Source organism: Rosa rugosa, chromosome 3 (assembly GCF_958449725.1).
Source record: "Rosa rugosa chromosome 3, drRosRugo1.1, whole genome shotgun sequence".
Lineage (NCBI taxonomy): Eukaryota > Viridiplantae > Streptophyta > Magnoliopsida > Rosales > Rosaceae > Rosa > Rosa rugosa.
This window is the reverse complement of record NC_084822.1, coordinates 21,074,028-21,093,238: the sequence shown is the minus strand read 5'-3', so window position 1 is coordinate 21,093,238 and position 19,211 is coordinate 21,074,028. Positions and strand designations below refer to the sequence as shown.

The 19,211-nt window shown below is 40.1% G+C and overlaps 1 protein-coding gene, 1 long non-coding RNA gene and 1 pseudogene across 2 annotated transcripts; 1 reads left to right on the top strand and 2 right to left on the bottom strand.

The window, feature by feature from the left end:
* Positions 1 to 4,930: 4,930 nt before the first annotated feature.
* Positions 4,931 to 7,521, bottom strand: LOC133737414 (glycine--tRNA ligase, mitochondrial 1-like; annotated as a pseudogene).
* Positions 7,522 to 10,363: 2,842 nt separating this feature from the next.
* On the top strand, positions 10,364 to 13,480 carry LOC133737413 (disease resistance protein RPV1-like). Its single transcript, XM_062164969.1, has 4 exons — positions 10,364 to 10,872; positions 11,125 to 12,238; positions 12,379 to 12,660; positions 12,770 to 13,480. The coding sequence occupies exons 1-4, from the start codon at positions 10,364 to 10,366 to the stop codon at positions 13,478 to 13,480; spliced, it is 2,616 nt and encodes an 871-aa protein (XP_062020953.1).
* A 3,551-nt stretch (positions 13,481 to 17,031) lies between these two features.
* Positions 17,032 to 18,300, bottom strand: LOC133736555 (uncharacterized). The gene is made up of 3 exons (XR_009859611.1): positions 18,167 to 18,300; positions 17,756 to 17,866; positions 17,032 to 17,097 (listed from the first exon to the last, which is right to left on the bottom strand). It is a non-coding gene; the product is annotated as an uncharacterized LOC133736555 (long non-coding RNA).
* Positions 18,301 to 19,211: the final 911 nt, after the last annotated feature.

The following is a 19,211-nucleotide window of genomic DNA, read 5'->3' as shown; positions in this document are numbered from 1 at the left end:
GCGCCTGGCGGCAACGATAAGTGCCAGGGCCAGTTGCTCCAAGGGAGGATACCTTGTTTCTGCTCCGTTCATGCCTCTGCCGGCGTAGAAAACTGGGAGCTCATCTTGGCCTTCCCTTCGGACAATTGCGCAACTTACCGCCGATATGGATACCGCTAGGTATATGAATAGGGTTTCTCCTTGGACAGGGACAGAGAGGAGAGGGACTGCCGCCAGGTATTCCTTCAGGCCCTGGAACGCCGCCTGACATTCTGGATTCCAGTCGATGACCTTCTTGTGCGTTGTTTTTAGGAGTTTGAAGAATGGGGCACACTTATCAGTGAGTCGAGAGATGAATCGAGAAAGGGCGGTTAACTTGCCCTGGAGGCACTGGACGTGTACCTTATACTCGGGGTCCGCCAGGTCAAGGATGGCCTGGACCTTATCTGGGTTAGCCTCGATGCCCCGTTCGCTGACAATGTATCCCAGGAATTTGCTAGCGGTGACTGCAAAGAAACATTTTTCTGGGTTGAGGCGCATACCATAGGCCAAGAGAATGGTTACTATGATCCTGAGGTTTGCCACATGTCCGCCGGCCTTTATGCTCTTAACTAGCATGTCGTCCACGTAGACCTCGATGATTTTTCCCAGATGCTCCGCGAACATGGCGTTCATTAACCGCTGGTAAGTGGCACCGGCGTTCTTCAGACCGAAAGGCATGACATTGTAGCAGTAGAGGCCTTTGTCGGTCGTGAAGGTTGTGCATTCCTGGTCGCTGGGGTGCATTTTGATCTGATTGTATCCGGAGAAAGCGTCCATCATGCTGAGGAGCTCATGACCGGCGGTTGAATCGACCAGCTGATCGATACGGGGTAGCGGGAAACTATCCTTTGGGCATGCCTTGTTGAGGTTTTTGAAGTCAACACACATCCGCCACTTGCCGCTGGGCTTTTTGACCATCACCAAATTTGAGATCCACTGGGGATAGATGACTTGGCGGATGAATCCGATGTCCTGGAGCTTGGCGACCTCTTCTCCGATCGCCCGGTATTTTTCCTCATCGAAAGCCCTACGCTTCTGCTTGATGGGATAAAAAGAGGGTTTGATGGTCAGTTTATGAGTGATAATCTCAGGGGAGATACCTGGCATGTCCGCGTAGGACCATGCAAAGACGGAGGCGTTATGACGTAGGAATTGAATAAGTTCTGCCTCTACTTCTGGGTCTAGTTGGGCGCCTATGCGGACTGTCCGCTCAGGGTGCTCGTCTGAGATGCAGACAACTTTCAAGGATGTGTCCGGGTTGACCGGCTCCTTCCTTACATACTTCTCCTCCTCATCCCTAGGGTCCTCGAAGATATTTGGTGGCGGTGCCTGGTTTCCCACTGTCAGGACATCATGGCGGCGTGTTGACCGTGCCACAGTCGTTGAATAACACTCGCGTGCCAACTGCTGGCTTCCCCGCACACTGCCCGTGCCGTTAGGTGTGGGGAACTTCATGAGAAGCATGTATCCGGCGATAATGCACTTAAGCTTGTTGAGCGCCGGTCGTCCGAGGATGGCATTATATGAGCTGAGACAATCAACGATTATGAATTCTGTATGTACTTCCGCCATACATGGACTAGCGCCAATAGTCAACCGCATATAGTCAGAACCGAGCGGCTGTGTGACGTCACCAGAGAAGCTGAGCAATGGCTCATGGTCCTGGAGCAACTTGTTATTCCGCTTGAGATGGCCGTAGCAACCGTTAAAGATGACGTTGACAGCGGACCCGCTATCTACCAATATTCTCCCCACTGAGAACCTACCAAGAATGGCGTCGACCAAGAAGGGGTCGTCATGGGGTAGGTGCACCCCGCGCTCCTCCTCCTCAGAGAATGTAATAGGTTCCCAACCCACCTTTGGGACTTTGGCGGATCTCTCGTAACGGATATGGCAGACCTCCTTTGGGTGATTAATGCGTGCATAACGCTTCCTGGCCCTGTGAGACAAGCCCGTGATTGGAGCACCGCCGTCGATTGTGTTAATGCGACCCAACGTCTCTACGTTGGCGATTACGGGTGGCGGTTGGCGTACCTTGAACTGTTCCATCTTGCCTTCACGGTACAAGGTCTCAATTGCCGTTTTCAGTGCGTTGCAGCTGTTGGTATTGTGGCCGCTGTCTTCATGGTATTTGCACCATCTGCCGGTGTTTTTAGGTTTGCCCGTCTTTGGGTACTTTGCTGGAGGAGGTGGCGGGATTTGATCCTTGCACTGATTGTATATTTCCTCGTACGAGGTTGTGAGGACCGTGAACACTGCATATCGCTGAGAAGACTCCGTTTGCTTGTTGCGGTTATCTTCCTGGGTTGGGCGGTTGCCCTTGTGGTACTGATCCTTCTGCCGCTTGTTCTGGTAGTGGCCCTGTGGCCATTCCCTCTTCTTGTCAGTTGGTGATGCGGCGGGTGCTTTATTAACGGTCTCATGACTGGAGGTGGGCTGTGTTGCCTTTGCTGGCGTTACCGGTGGCGGTGGGACTTCTCCATATGTAATGAATTCCGCCTGGGCGTGAATGACCGCCTCACTCATGATATGGTCATATGCCGCATTTGGATGATTGTAGTTGAGGTGATAGAGGAACGGCCCCTTGAGGAGTCCTTGCTTGAAGGCTGCCGATGCCATCGATTTGTCCAGATCGCGGCACTGAGATGCTGCCGCTCGCCACCTTGTGACGAATGCCTTTAGTGATTCGTTCTCTCCCTGCTTGACGCTGAACAGCTGACTCGTGTTATGATGTCCGGCGGACAATAAGATGAACCGGGAGAGGAAGGTATGTGACAGCGCGTTGAATGAGTCAATGGACCCTGGCGGACATTCGAAGAACCAATTCATTGCCTCTCCGTCCAGTGTTTCGCTGAACAAGTGGCAGAGGGTGGGGTCGTCAAATCCCTTGTTGTTGGTGACCTTCTTGAAGGTGTCCATGTGGACGAAGGGGTCGGTTGTACCGCTGTAATGCGACATCTTAGGAGTTTTTACGTACGCAGGCCTGATAGCTTGTTGATTGCAGCGGTGAAGGGCCCTGGTCTGGACGTGAAAAGTGGACTTTGAGTTGGCGGCGTGGCGCCCGACTCCGCCCGGACCAACCTTTGTTCCAACTGTTGCATCCTCTCCAGAATTTGGGCTGTTGCGTCGCCGGCGGGTCCGGCGTATGTACTCCGCTGGGTTTGCCTACGCCTTGGCGCAGGCGGATCACCCTCAGTTCTTGTCCTAATTTCCGAGCGGTTGGTGCGTGGTGCCGACTCTGCCTCCTGTTCCAACATGAGTTGGGGAATGGGCGGCGGTCCCATCCCCAGTAGTTCAGGGGGGTCCAGCGGGACCTGCATCTGTACGACTGGTTCTGGTCCCAATGTACCAGCGTTGGGATGACTACGCCTTGTGCTATGCGAATGCTCGCTCTGTACCGGGTTGGCGGTTCTTTCCAACGTCCTTTTCAGGTCATCAAAACGCGACATCAGCGCAGCCACCTGCTTTTGGGCCTCGGTCTTCTCTCTGCGCTCCTCTTCACGCTCTCTGTTTGCCTTGTGAAGGTCTGCCAGTGCCAATTCGTACATGGCGGCGAGGTCCTGGCTTGGTGGGCGGCTGCTGCCTGGATCCGTCTCACCGCCGGGGTTGGTTGGGGTGTTGAATAGTGCGCGGTTAACACCTACCGCTGGATTGGATGGTTGGGGGATGGCGGATTGGTCTGCCTGCTCCTCAGCGTTTCCCCCGCTACCGCTAGTCATGGTAGTTGTGATGGGATGACCTCTTGTTCAAGGGTTCCCACAGACGGCGCCAATGTTAATGCTCAAAGTCTGGCGGTAGCCAAACCTTCGTTTAACGCGGGTCCGGCGGGCGGACCGCTACTCTGTATACTTGGTGATTCTTGCTGGCTGCCAAATGAAAGACAGGGCGTCAGAGGGAGACCGCGTTGGGCGGTCTTCACTTCTCCGATGCCTAAGTCAGTTGATATATATAGGCAATACAATAATAAATGAGTAGTTAATGCGTAAATAATGAAGGGAGAAGAGAGGACCTTTTATAGGTGAGGAGAGGTTTGATCTTCTCCTTGTTTTCGATGTGGGACTGATGTACTTCAGTTCCCAGTTTCAGTAGCTTCTGATGCCGTCTTGGCAGAGTGCGTGGCGGCGCGTCAGCGGTGATCCTGGGGAACTCTTGTGCTCAGGCCGTGGCCCGCCTGGCTGCCTATCTGTGGGTTACTCCTTTGACGGTAGTTGGTACCTCTGGCGGTACGATGAGTGTGGCTGATTATAGCTAATTATGCTTTGCAAACGTACAAGTAGGTACAAGTCCCCCAAGTCCCCAGTCAAGGAGGGCAATCTTGGTTGGGGAGTTGATCGGCGGTTTCAAGCGTTTTCTTTCGCAAGGAAGGAAATGAAGATGGTAGCTGCTTGGGAATGGCTTGTTATAGGAGCACCTTCATTATTTGGGGTAGTCTTTGTACGTTAGGGACTACTCTAGCTTTTGTGCTATATGCAAGAACAAGAAAGTTCTACTCCAAAATATCATAGAATTAGGAGAGTTAAGTATTTTTTTTTATTTTTCAGAAAAGTTTGTAGCTCTACCCTATAGGTAAGCCGCTAAGGGGATGACCATGTGATCAGTATTGATTGCAATTAAGAAGGGGAGAAAAGAGGGAGAGAAATACATGGTAGGTATGGTACAAATTAGAAACTGGTTAGTGGATTTTTTTTTTTTTTTGAGAATGAAACTGGTTAGTGGATTGATGATTTAACTATAGTGAAATAGGCATTATTGACGGTATTGCTTCTTACAAAATAATATAGAGGAGTTATTTTAACATGTATGTATCCAATTGCAACCAAGTATGTTTTGTCTCGTAACAAAATTCCATACTCAAAGACTCCAAGCTACAGCATATGTCGATTATGATGGTTTCGAAAGAACCCAAAATCTACTCCTCTGCTGAACCGGAAGACCGGTGTGGGAAAGCCGACCAAACATCTGCCCATGTCCTCACTGCCTCAGCTATATCCTTGACAACAGATGCTGCCTCTCACATCAACACGGATTTGATCCTTGCTGTATCTTTCGCATATTGTCACAGAAGATGTGGAATCAACAGTGATTGCAAACGGTACCCCAAGTTCATCAGTCCGCGTGTATCGTTTCCTGATTAGACACCAGAGGAAAGTCCAAAATAAAACAGTTGAAAAACTCAATTGGTTTAGGAATTACAACCATAAAATGGCTTAATTTCCCATACCTGTAATGTCAATTTTATGGGAAATCCCAAATGCAGTCAATGACTTGGAAATGACTCCAGAAACTTCCTTCTACTCCTGCTTCTGAACCAACGGGGAAACCGTACACTTAGGTGCCACAAGAGGGGGAAAACGGAACACGCTTAACTGTTCATTCCCATCTTTACTTGGCCTCATGCAGTATGAGTCCTCATAGAGGCAATATATTATCCGACCGATACCAAATGATGGCTCAATTACAGAGGGTGTGAAAACTCTGGTGATCTCTCTTTTTCTCCTTTGAAATTGTTACCATACTTGAATTAATAGTTACATTTTTCCCTAGAGTGCATACATTTGGGATTTTGAGTTTTGGGTATAAGTTGATGATTGGGATTGTTGGATTTGTTTAGGAATTAGGGGATATCGGTTTTGGCCTTTTGGGTTTGTTTCACTCGGCTTAGTCGACTACTCGGCTATCTCTTTTAAATCTGTCTTGCTTGTGTATGGTGTTTGTGTAGATAATATGAGGCTGAATTGTAGAAAGAAGGGGAGCTATTTGATATTATGAGGCTAACTAATGCAGCGTTTTCGGACTTAATTGACTGTTGTTGACTTGTTGAGTGTTGATGCCCTTTCCATCTGGTTAGTATTACTAACTTTATATTCTTTAGCCTGTTTTATACACATAATTAGACATTAAAGTCTGCTGCAAGTTAGTAACTAATAGTAATGTATAATTAGTTGTAGTTGTGTTATGTCTGAAATGTACATATATATATATATATATATATATATATATATATATATATATATATATATATATATATATTAATTTACAGAGTTTGGTTTTATGTCCCCTCCGTTGTATGTTTTGATTGAAAATAATAAAGGCGTGAGGATGAGCCTCCCATTGGTTTCCAAACCTCAAAAAAAAAAAAAAAAAAATTTAGTGTACTTCTAATTAGCCTAGACAACTCTCGGATCCTGGATCCGCCACTGCATACATATAAAACTCCACCGACCCTTTTGACTCTAAATCATTCTTCATTTTTAAAGCTTTTTCTTCTTTCATGGCCTTAAATGCACAAGGCAATTGCATAAACACAAAATACGATCAATCAAGTCATGGAATGACAAACCAATAGAGTCAGTTCACCTCTAAAGCTTCAATTACTTTCTTTTGGTCCTTCTTGAAAGCAGGACCGATTGCTTTCTTTATAGGAGATATAGCCAATTTCTGAAATAATAAAACAAACCGGGAATTAAAAAGCATGTATATTGAAAACAGTGGCCGTGCACAGGATCATGAAAAGCATTACCTCAACTTCTCTTGGTACGGTTCAGAATATTTCTCCTGTGCCTCAAGATCAACTCTACTTTTTTCTTCCATAAAACAAAAAACAATAATCGATGAGCATAAAGCTATCATATCAAGCCTCATAGCAACAGTTATGCTGTAAATTAAATCTTCTATTTAGAAGGTATATGAATTTATTTTAAAAAGTGAAATTTTAGTTCACATTCAAAATACCACTGAAACAGACAAGTATTAAGTATTAACTAGAACGTACAATGACGTACAATTGCTTTATTGATTTAAAATCCTACCATCCGGTGATAATGATCACTGAAAAGAAGACTGCATATTTATACTTTTTTACTGCAAATCTATACCTTAGTTGTTAAAGTCCATTAGCAATAGTTAACAAATCCTTACCGAATGAGCCTTCAAGTCATATGCAGATCTATCTGCAATACCAACGCACTCAATCCAACCATATATAGGAAGGCTCATTCTCAGCATCCCAACAGTCCTGGGCATAGTGAGCCATTTCATTGGCAAGGTGCTGCCAGAACCTTAAACGGTTCTTGTCTATACCCAGACGAGTGAGGAAGAGGTATACTCTCCCAATAAAGCAGCCAAGGGTTTCGTTGTCAACAATTTTAGAATCCTAAATGATATTAAATAACACCGTTAATGAAATACAGAGAAGAACAAAACCAAGGTAATTAAGGTAAAATGAGATAGAAACCAACCTTAGAAGATACGGCCGGCTTCACCTAGTGAGATTATCCTTGCAGAAGGGCCAGGCTTCTGTTCATCCCTTGGGAACATAAGAAACTCCAAATGTGCAACATCAGAGAATTTTGGGTGAGATTTGTCTTCAAGGTCAACAAAGTGCTAATAAATCTCCGCAAGGGTAAACTCACGGACTCTCAAAAGTCCTTGGCGAGGTGATATCCATTGCGAGGTTGAATCATTACTTGTATATGCATACCAAGCGCAACCACTCACCATTGTTGCTTCCAAGTCCTACATGTTTGTATTTTCTATATGAGTAATGCTAGGTAAACCACCTTTTGGGGAACCACCTATAGCCCACCGTAGGTGGCAGCTGATGTGGCAGATCCATATCATCAAAGCGTAATTTCTGATTTTTATATTTCTATATTTTTCTTAATTAAGAAAATTCCTTTTTTATTTATTTATTTATTTCTTGATTTTATTTTTAAACCCTATTTTTTCTTTGTGATTTGATATTCGAGACGTCTTCTTAGACGTTGTTTTTTTTTCAACTCCTCTCATCCCTCTTTCACCCTCTCACCTCCTCTTCAATTGATCAACTTCTCAATTTGATTTCAGTTTCCTCGCAAGCATCTTCAACAAAAGCTCTGCCTAAACGTGGTTAGTTTTTTTTATTTTTTTTATTTTTTTACTTTTTACCCGAATAGCATAGCATGTTTGGAATTAGGGTTTAGGGGGAAGTGGATTTGAATTAGGGTTTAGCGTGTTTCTTGTGTTCTTTTTTTATCCCGAATTATTTCTAGCTAGAACTCTTTTTTCTAACAACTACTGTACAAGTATTTCCTAGTTTGCTGCACTGGAGGTCTTTTCTCTTTTTTTTTTTGAAACAAAGGTTCATTTCATTAGATGACCAGCCAAAAAGCCAGAGTCTAACATACACTTAAAGACAGAAAAATGGCGGGGTAACTACCACGCTTTTATCTAAGTCATGTAAACTCATTACAAGTCGATTTTGGGCCCGCTTTGGAAGCGGACCCATAAACAAAGAACAACTCCGTGTCTTCGAGGGCAAAATCATTGACTAGCATCCCCATTAGTTTACATTTTGGCAACTGAAAGTCCTATTGGGAGGCAATAGACGTCTATTGGAGGTCTTTTCTCTTTGTTTACTGTTGTCATGTTTCTTAATATGTAGAAATCAATATGTGCTCTTCATTCCGTGCTTCAACATGTTTATAGAAATCAATTATCGAAATTTTTTTTTTAATAGAAATTGAGTGCAACCACTTAAAAATATGTGCTTACGTTTAACTTGAATACTATGCTTCAATACGTGCTCTTCAATCGGAAATATATCTGATATGCAGGTGACATTTGATGCGATGTGTTGCATGCTAATGAGTGTCACGGATGAGCCCTTGCTAAGGCAGCTTGAGAAAGACTGCACTGCAGACTCGGACGAAATCTTCTTTGTTCCTGTCATGATTCCAGGCACTAGATATTACAAAGGCATCAAGGTAATGCAAGCTACGTACTTAGTCGTAGAGGAAGGGAATTATGAGCTAGCTAGCCAAGAAGTCAATAGCCTAGTTTCGGTTCACAAATGTATACCTACATTATTGACCAATTCTCTAACAGATTAAACTTGTGCGGTCAGAGTGTTTGTCACTTATAGCCATGAACAATCTAGTGTTGCTGGACATCAACAAACAGTGAACAAACTAATGTGGCCAGAAATTAACAAATAACTCAAGTGTTTCATAGTTCGATGTATGCTCGTTTTCTCTTTGTTCTTTGTTGTCAGTTAATATGTCGACATCTTCAATTTGTATTTACTTTTTAACTTATTGTTTCAAGAATTTATGATATATGATTAGCAAAGAGAACTATGCTTTGTAGTTTTGTCCTGTTCTTTAAACTAATAGTGAGACAACGATGTCAGCAGCCCTATAAAGTAGATCAATTTTTATAAGTCTAAGTACCTCTTTGATCACTACTTTCGAAAATTGGATGTTATTATGTGCGGTGCAAGAAAGTTTTGACCACAGTGAGTAGTGGTGATAAAAACCCTTCATCTTTTTGCTTCATATATATCTTTCTATTTGCTTAACTTTCAAATCAATAACAGTATTGTGGTTGTAACACTGAAAGTACATATGGTAAGTTTAAGCCTCCAAAGAAACACCGAAATATGGCTCAGTGTGATTGTCGAATTATAGACTTGAGAAAACCGGTCTGAAAACTCTAAGTAAGCCAACACTGACACCAGACTAACAAACCAACAATCCATTGAAAATATATGTTACTACTTTAACCAAAAAAAAAGGAGTTCGTCCTTTGTATGTGTACTAATCACCACTCTAATTAAGGAGTTGTTTGCTAGCCTAGCTAGCTAGATGGTAGAGAAGTTCTAGAACATGTTTACTCATGTTATTTAATTATATGAACAGTAAACTGGTTCTTGCATGGGCTAGCTAATTACTGTATCTTACAATTTCACTTATACAGAACAGAAAACAGAAAACAAAAATCAACAATCGATTACGAAAAATGTAAAGCACAGGTGGCCGCTGAAAATTTTTGTTTAAGATGGGTGGTTTACTGATGTCAGTAATTGACGATTATATATACAATTCGAACAATTTTTACCGCTGAAAATTTGTAATTTGAATTAGGGAATCCTTATATCGAACACAGAATCAGATTCTCATCCCTAATTAAAGCCATGAGAATGGGCACAAAAGTTAAAGAGCATCTGAACCGTCGTCTATTTTCACCCTCAAAAGGGGGACTGCTTTGAATAATTGGATGCCAAACAAATAGGCCTAATAATATATATATATTATATAATTTTTTATAATAACTAGAAGGTCATTTGTGTTTCTCTAAAGCTGCCAATCACGTTGATGTCTCTGGATTACTTTGGCGGAAGGTACAAGAAACATTGGTGTCTCTAGATTACTTTGACGGAAGGTACCAAGAAACTGCTATGCATAATTAGACGGCGAACCAAAAGGCCTCACATATATAAGAGGTGGTCTTCGACGTGACCAATACCATCCCAAACCTTTCAGTTCAGCCCCCTTACTTGTCCGCTTATATGCAATCAATCAATATGGATTTCAGCGCAGCTCAATTCGGAGTCTCTTCCTCTTCATCTTCTTCTTCCACCCATTCGTTCACACACGATGTCTTTCTGAGCTTCAGAGGTGCGGATACGCGCAACAATTTCACTGGCTATTTGTACCGCAATTTGGTTCAGGAGGGAATTAACACCTTCATTGATAATGACCTTACAAGAGGAGAAGATATAAAAAAGGAGCTTCTCGAAGTAGTTGAGAGATCAAGGATTTCCATCGTTGTATTTTCTGCCAACTATGCATCTTCAAAGTGGTGCTTGGATGAACTTGTCAAGATAATTCAATGTAAAGAATCCAAGCAACAAATAGTTTACCCAATTTTCTACAAGATAAATGCGTCGGAGATACGATACCAAAATGCCCAGGTTGGTGATGCAATTGCTCGCCTTAGCAAACACAAGGATAACTTAGAGAAGGTGGAGAGTTGGAAGGCAGCTCTTACACAAGCAGCAACTTTGTACGGGTGGCCCATCTCGGATGAAGGGTATGTATGTTCAATCTCAAGCATCTCAACTTTATAATGCAGATTTTAACATTTCATCGTTAACAGATAGTTAACTTAGTTAACATATAACATATGTTTAATCTCACCCATGCAGCAATAGTTTCACTAACTAATGGAGTAGAATTAGAGTATAGTCTTGAATATGATTTAGTCCGTCTACCCTTAAAAAAAAAACAGACATGTAGGAAAGTTTAAACTAAATGTTTCATATGCTTTTTCATTAATTTGTAGGCATGAAGCGAATGTCATTGATGAAATTGTTAAAGAGATATCAACCAAACTAATGAAATGCACCCCTTTAGATGTGGCTACATATCCTGTTGGAATAGAATCTCGTGAAGAAGATATACTTAAGCTCTTAAATGTAGGGCAAGACGATCCTCACATGGTAGGGATATGGGGAATTGGGGGAATAGGAAAGACAACACTTGCAAAAGCTGTTTTTAATTCAATTAGCCATAAGTTTGAACATAGTTGTTTCCTCGGAAATGTAAGAGAAGAATCATTTTCATATGGAGGTCTTGTCAAGCTACAAAACAATTTTCTTTCTAAGATTATAGAGAGGAATCCACCTAATGTAACCAATGTTGCTGAAGGAATCAGTGCGCTTAAGCAAAAACTAAGCCAGAAAAGGGTTCTCTTGGTTCTTGATGATGTGGATCACTTGGATCAGTTAAGAAAACTTGCTGGAGGGTGTGATTGGTTTGGTCCAAGAAGTAGGATTATCATAACAACAAGAGATATGAATTGCCTAAGGGCTCATAAAGTTAATCCAATATATGAGGTGAAGGAATTGAATCATCAAGAAGCTTCAGAGCTCTTTAATTTCAACGCCTTCAAAGGAAAAAAATGTATGGATGATTTCATTGAACTTGCAACTGATGTAATACGTTATGCTAAAGGGGTTCCGTTAGTTTTGGAAGTTTTGGGGTCAGATCTATGTGGTAAAACCAAGGATGAGTGGAAAGATGCATTAGAGTATCATAACAGATATCCTAACCCAGATATTCAACAAGCTCTCAAGAGAAGTTACGAGGCACTGGAGGATTGGATAAAAGAAGTTTTTCTTCATATTGCATGTTTCTTTAAAGGCGATAAAGAAAGCTATGTGATTGATGCACTACAAGGCTGTGACTTAAATCCCAGGTATGCTCTCAAAGTCCTCATAGAAAAGGCCTTAATAAAAATTGAGAAAGACTATGACAATGACAATGAGATTTGGATGCATGACCTTCTACAAGACATGGGAAAAGAAATTGTTAGGCAGGAGTCCCCTAATAAGCCAGGACAACGCAGTAGATTGTGGTTATATGATGATATTCGCGAAGTTCTTGAAGAAAACAAAGTAAGTAATATTTATTTGGCTTTATGATATTTAACACATCCTCGCGTATAAAATCTTTAAGAATTTTAGAATTTTATGTCAATATTTATTATGAGAAAAACTTGCTTAATTGGACCTAGCTAATTGCTATTTCATATTAGGGAACGGATAATATAAAAGGCATCATGTTGAGAAGAGGTTACTATTCACAAAAGATATGGTTGAACAGCGGAAGCTTCACAAACTTGGAAAGTCTTCACATTTTTAAAGTCGATTATGCGATGCTTTGTGGAGAGGGCGTGGATTATCTTCCCAACCAGTTGAGGGTCCTTAACTGGTTTGAATGTTCATTACGATCATTGCCAACGAGTTTTAATCCGAGGAAACTCAGTATACTGCACATGGGTGGGCCCGGCACGACCCAACTAGCCGAGGGATTGAAGGTATTTGAAAGAATTCGATCACTTTTTAGTTTTTACACATATTTATGCTTTTTAACTTATCATTTCTACCTTTCTGATTTAATTTTTCGGTTCTCTTTCTCCCAAACAGAATATGCGATATTTGAAATCTATCAAATTGTCGTTCTGTGATGGTCTGACAAGAATTCCCAACTTGTCTGGATTAAAAAGCTTGGAGTATTTGAAACTGTCTTATTGTAAAGATTTAGTTGAAGTTGATCCTTCGGTTGGCCGTCTCGATAAGCTCGCCTATTTGAAACTTAGTGCTTGTGGAAAGCTCCAGATGTTTCTAAAGAGGATCAACTTGAAATCTTTGGAAACTCTGAGTCTCTCTGATTGCCCGCTTAAGTTCTTCCCAGAAATTGAGGAAGACATGAAGTCTTTGAAGCACCTGGATCTAAGGAGGACTGACATCAAAGAGTTACCTTGCTCAGTTGGAAATCTCACTGGCCTTAAATCCTTGTCTCTACTTTGCTGTGATAATCTTACAAATGTACCATCAAGCATTTTCTATGAATTGCAACATCTGGAGGATCTTAATCTAACAAGCTGCTCTAACCTTGTTACATTTCCAACAAAGTCAGAATCACTTCCTCCACCGGTCTTTTCAACTATCCTGACGAGATTACAAGTTCGTCTGGACTATTGCAGGCGGCTTGAAGAAATTTCAGAATTTCCACGAGAAATAGATTTCTTATCTTTGGAAGGTTGTCGTTCATTGGAAAGAATTTCAAAGTTGTCAAGAATTTTGGAGGGTAAAGATTCAAAAATGTTCGATTGGTTGGACTTGACTGACTGCTAGAGACTCTGCAGCAATCTGGCTCATCGAGTGGTATCAAAGGTAGAAGTTGACAAGCGACTATTTAATCTGGCCAAGAAGAGAAACAAGATGACATCATCACCATTTGCGGGAACCAAAGAATTCATGGGAGAGGCAGAGAAATTTACGGCTCTATTGACTCTTTTTTTCTCTTGTGCCAAATCTGAAGAATTCCAAGTACAATTTCCCTCAAGTGCTTGGATTCCGATTCCAAACTGGTTCACCAGCTATGAAGATGTGAATTGGGATGTGAAATGGGATGAGAATGGGGATGTGGAATGGGATGTGAATTGGGATGTGAGTAGTGAAGTGATAATTATAGAGCATGAGTTTTGCATTGAAATTCCTCAAAACTCCAATTGGGACAACAAAGGGTTGGCTCTCTGTATTCAACCGTGTGTTTTTGAGGTCACTCATTTTCTTTACATCAATGGAATGAAGTTTGATGAGAAATTCATGTCAAGGAATAAAGGGTGGGTGCATTATATTCCATTCGTTACAATAATAAGGAGGTTGAGTGAGTGTGGGATGCCGCCACCTAATATGTTTCGAGTTATGTTTCGTTTTGAAGATAATCGTATCAATCATTTCATTTTGGAGGGAAGCTGGGGAGTCCACCTTATCGAAGATTTGGAAGGAGAAGGCTGATGATAGTCCAGTTAACTTCTAGTAGGTTCATTATCTTTTTCTTTTTGTGTGTGTTTTTAGGCTTCTTTTATATCCTATTATCATTCTCAAAATCAAAATCCTATTTGAATCAGATATGCATTCATTTGTCAAAGTTTATGCTGATTGATGAGACTAATATTTGCTATGTTTTTAATGCATTTCTCTCTACATTTTACTTAGTTATTTCCTTAACAATGTCATTTCTAACTTAGTTTTCGTTTTTAGGTATTTTTTAGTCTAGAAATGAAAGGCAAGGAGTTATATGCGCAAAAATGGAAAGAAATAGATAAATGAAGTTGTTCCAGTTCGACTAGGAAAAGGAATCCCAGTTGAAGTAGGAATCCTAAGTCAACTAGAAGTGAGCTCGGGAAAACAATGATCGGAAATGAGAAATGACAGAGTCCCAGTTGGACTAGGAAATCTGCTTGCACTAGGAGACCTGGGAAGACTAGGAGATGTTGTGGCTTCAAGATGACTCAAGATTGTTCAAAAATGTTCTAGAATAACAAGAATGACGTCACATTTGAATATGGGCTTCGAAAATGTCCAATTGAAGAAGCCTGGTCCAAAGATTGAAGCATGTGACTTGCACATGAGTCTCTAGAATCATCTATGACGTCTTGAAGGAGTTTGTGTCTCATAAATATTGCTTTTGCCATGAAAAATAAAGGAAAAGAAGAAAAGATTTCAGCATATTTCAAAAAGGAAGAGTTTAATTTGGAGAAAATCTAATTCGTGTGAATTATGGAAAAGAAAATAAAGAGAATAAATATTGATTTAGGTTTCCTAATTGCATATGAGTTGAATGAAGACCATTTTGAGGAAAGATGCATAGTAATTTTGGCAAAGAGATATTCATGAAGAATCAAGATTGTTCTCTACTTCTCAAGGAATATTTTCATTGGTTGAATGATGTCATGAAGTAGATTTCGGCCTTAATACCTAAGCCATGCTGTACACTATATATAGGGAGGCTTTTGAAGATGTTTTATACACCACAAAATTTAGAATCAAACACACAAATTCGTCCCCTTCTCCTCGATCTAAAGATTTCGGCAACTTCATAATCTCCAAAGTTCAAGACCGTGAAGCATCCTCACACTTCTACAATAAGTTAATCAGACGACGGGTATTTGTAGTTGTGTGATGACCAGCCTCACTGTGGTCTAAACGAGTATTGTGTGATTGAAAAATCAGACAACGGTGATTTCACCGTTGTGTGACAATACTTTGCTTAACAGAATATCTGTTTTCGTTGTGTGAATTCTGCGCAGGCATGTGCCTAGCATGGCATGCACGGGGATGTGTCGGTACATTCAGACAACAGAAGAAGGAATTCACCGTTGTGTGAGATTCATAACACACAACAGATATAACTCATTCTTTGTTGTCTGAGGTTCATAACACACAACAGATATTACTCATTCTTTGTTGTCTGAGATATGTAACACACAACAGATATTACTCATCCTTTGTTGTCTGATATTAATAACACACAACTGAAGTGAAATTATCTCCCTTGTCTGTTGATTACTCAGACAACAGATATGATTTCATTTCTGTTGTGTGTTATGAATCTCACACAACAGAACTTTGTTTTCTTTTGTTGTTGGTTGTTAGTTCACACAACTACTCTATTTGGTTAGCTGTGGTGTGAATATTGTAATCAAATTGGGTAGTAATTACCACAAAAACAATACTCTAATTCATATCATTCCATTACCATTTTTCAAACATCCATACATTCAAGTAACTAGATAATGTACCAAACAAGAAATCATTCCTAGCTGCGTACACTTGAATCAAAAGCTGATATAAAATTATTCCTAGATATCATTCATTCCAACTGCTGTTCCACTGACAACTACTTGGCGACCTGATCTGCAACTGCTTTGATGAGCCCCTCAATATCAGCATCTTCATTTTTTGCATCATTTTCTGCTATAAGATGCCAAAATGACATGGAATAAGCCATTTTGATACATCAAACAAACTTCAATTGATTCACCATATACAATTTTATAAGCATTGCAATAAATTTCAATTGATTCACTGTATTCTTGTTACAAAATTGAAATCACGAATCAAGACATGAACAAAAGTGAGGAAACCAGGAAGCAATTTTGGGTACCTTCCATCCATGCCAATGATCATGATGGTATTCTTCCGCTTGCCAAAGGCAACAATATGCTGCAGACCTTCCTGCAAGTGAAATTTGGCCACTGACCATTCTGAGCTGAAATACTTTGGCAGCACACTTGCAAAAGATGAAACCCAGAAAATGGCAGATCAATAAAACATGTAATGAGGTCTTGAGAGTTGGTAGAAGAGGCAGACTAGATAACTATCAGATTAACCAAAAACTTAGAATTGCAATCAGTCAATTTGTCAACTATACCCTAACCAATCAGAAAAGTGGGAAATATTGACGTAAAGCAATGTAAAGGGAAAGTGTCATCATGAGATTGTTTATTGATATACAAGCACAATAAAGATTATGTAAATTTGGCAACATAATCTGCTGCTGAACATTTAAATATTAATGACGCATGTAAAAACGTGACATTAACTGCAGCTTATTAACAAAATGCCAAAAATCCACTAGCTATAAGCTCCAATGAGTAATTTTACATAAGAGTATTTATAAGAGTTCCTATCACATACATAGGCCAATAGACTCCAACAAGTTTCATTCATTCTGTCACTAAGGAAATGACAATCATATGCATATACTAATGAGCCTTTAATATTTTAAACAGACCATTAGTGACTCCTTCAACCATAAGCTAGCTGTAAAACTATAACACCTAGTGAGGGGAGATCAATAATATATCTTTATCCAGAACTTAACATAGATTATTTACCAAACATCAGTTTAATTTACATGTCGAAGACAACATCACTTGTAAATGTTGTCTAGTTTGATATCCCTGCAACAAGCCAAGATTCAAATAGTTATTTCAATAATTTGAGATTCAAACTCTAGAGTCCAAGGAATAAAAAAAAAAAAAAAAAAAAACAGGTGAAATACACTGATAAATAGAAATCAAATACAAAATTTTAAGGGCCACAAAGGAAAGGAGAAGAGGGGAGGGGGGGTTAGTTCACAGCTTTATGAAAGGTCAAACTAACTCTCCTATAAGAGCTGTTGCTGCTCCTCAAAGTGAATGCATCACTATGTATCCAGTTGCTTAAAATTAAATATATTTGGCTAGTAAATATATTGCTTAACAGTAAAAACATGTGAGCATGGAGACTTTGGTTAGTAATCTCAGGTTTAACTACTCATACCAATCCAGTAGGACAACAACACAAGGGCATCAATTAAACTCATAGTTTTACCCAACATTAGCAACTAGAACAATTTCACTACCCAACTAATAGACTAAACTACTAAACTTCAAGAGAATAAGAGCCTGATATTTAGCAGTCTTTCATATATATCACACATCCAATACCAGAAGGGAAGGCACACAACAACAAAAAAAACAATCTATAACCCTATTTCAAAAGCATGTCTAGGTCCATGTTTCATGACAAAAGAAGCACAACAGAATCATATACACATGAAGAGACAAAAATACATACCGAAGTAGATATTGTCTTGATCCCTTAAGTTGCATGGATAAGACATCTGTATATCACTATCTTGACCAGCAGTTTTCATTTTATTCCTCTGCACCTTGGACTTCAAGGATGCTGAAATAACAAGATTGAAAAGTAATTAGCCATTTGAAATAATACTACTAAGACAATTCTCGACAGCATTCTGAGGAGCTACTAAGACAAACAGGTCATTAGTCTCATCTACATATTTGGCACCTGCACTTGCAAAAAAAGAAGCTAAGGCCATGGCATACAATCATTTATTAGAGAGCTGAATGATGAACTCAACAGGAACACAAACACAAACACAACACTAAAAGAATGAAATCCTTGAAATCAAATAGGAACACAAAATGTCTATATACCACCTCACGAGATGCCACAATCCATTACCTAAAGAAATTTCTCTGAGTTGAAAAGGAACATCTCCAACAGAAAATTACCATTTGATATACCAGTTGCATAGCTTCTTGACCTAGGAGATATCTGCACATATAGCAACATGTCAGGAATTGACACAAGCTGGACATGCACTTCCAACAAAACAGAGGAAGGAAAACAAACGAGCTCACGCATTAAGATATTATCTTACGTGTAGTTTCTATGCACACATATTGTAATGGACAAAGAAGAAGCTTGATGTAAACCCAATAGAAAAAACATACCACTTTAATCCTTGAGCTACAGATTCAAACTTATTTAAGATCCAAATAAGCCTATAGAAGCCCATATAAGTTTTAAATGGCAGCACAAGGCCTTAAGACTTATTTCAGATTCAAAGAAGCTCAGACCAAGCAAAAAAAGAAACTAAGGAGTTGCTTCTTCAGTCCAGACCATACTCAAGAGACAAGAACAACAAATAAAAGTACTTGAAATTTAAAAAGCAGCTCAGAAGTTGATTACTAGGTTGTCCGGACTCACATTCTTTATCCCATATCTGCAAAGGTTTGCTCCTAATTATCCAGAAAAATGCACAGCTTAAGCATCAAAATTACAACAAGTATGATAAACGAAAACTAAAAACACAAGAGCGAAAGACGATGAGGCATACCTAAGGCTACATAGAATGGAGAGAAACCCAGATTGGAATGTGTTCTTGAACATATTTAACTTGCTTCTAAGTCAAGCTGCAATCAAAGCCATTTACACAATGAGCCATTTGAATAATAGAAAAAGGGTAAATAAAACTACAGTAACAAGGTAATAGTTGGATCTAATATCCAGTCCATCTCATTAGAAACAAAAAAAGAAAAGAAAACAAACAAACAAAGCCACAAAAGGTGTCAAGAAACTGCCTTTGGGGTAAATTTCTGCCAACCTAGTCAACTATGGACAACGAAAAGCACTAGACTCCTTTTGCTAGATAGCACATTCTATGTAAATTCATGTAAAACTATAATATAGTTTAAAGATAGAACTCTCACACAAATTTTAATGG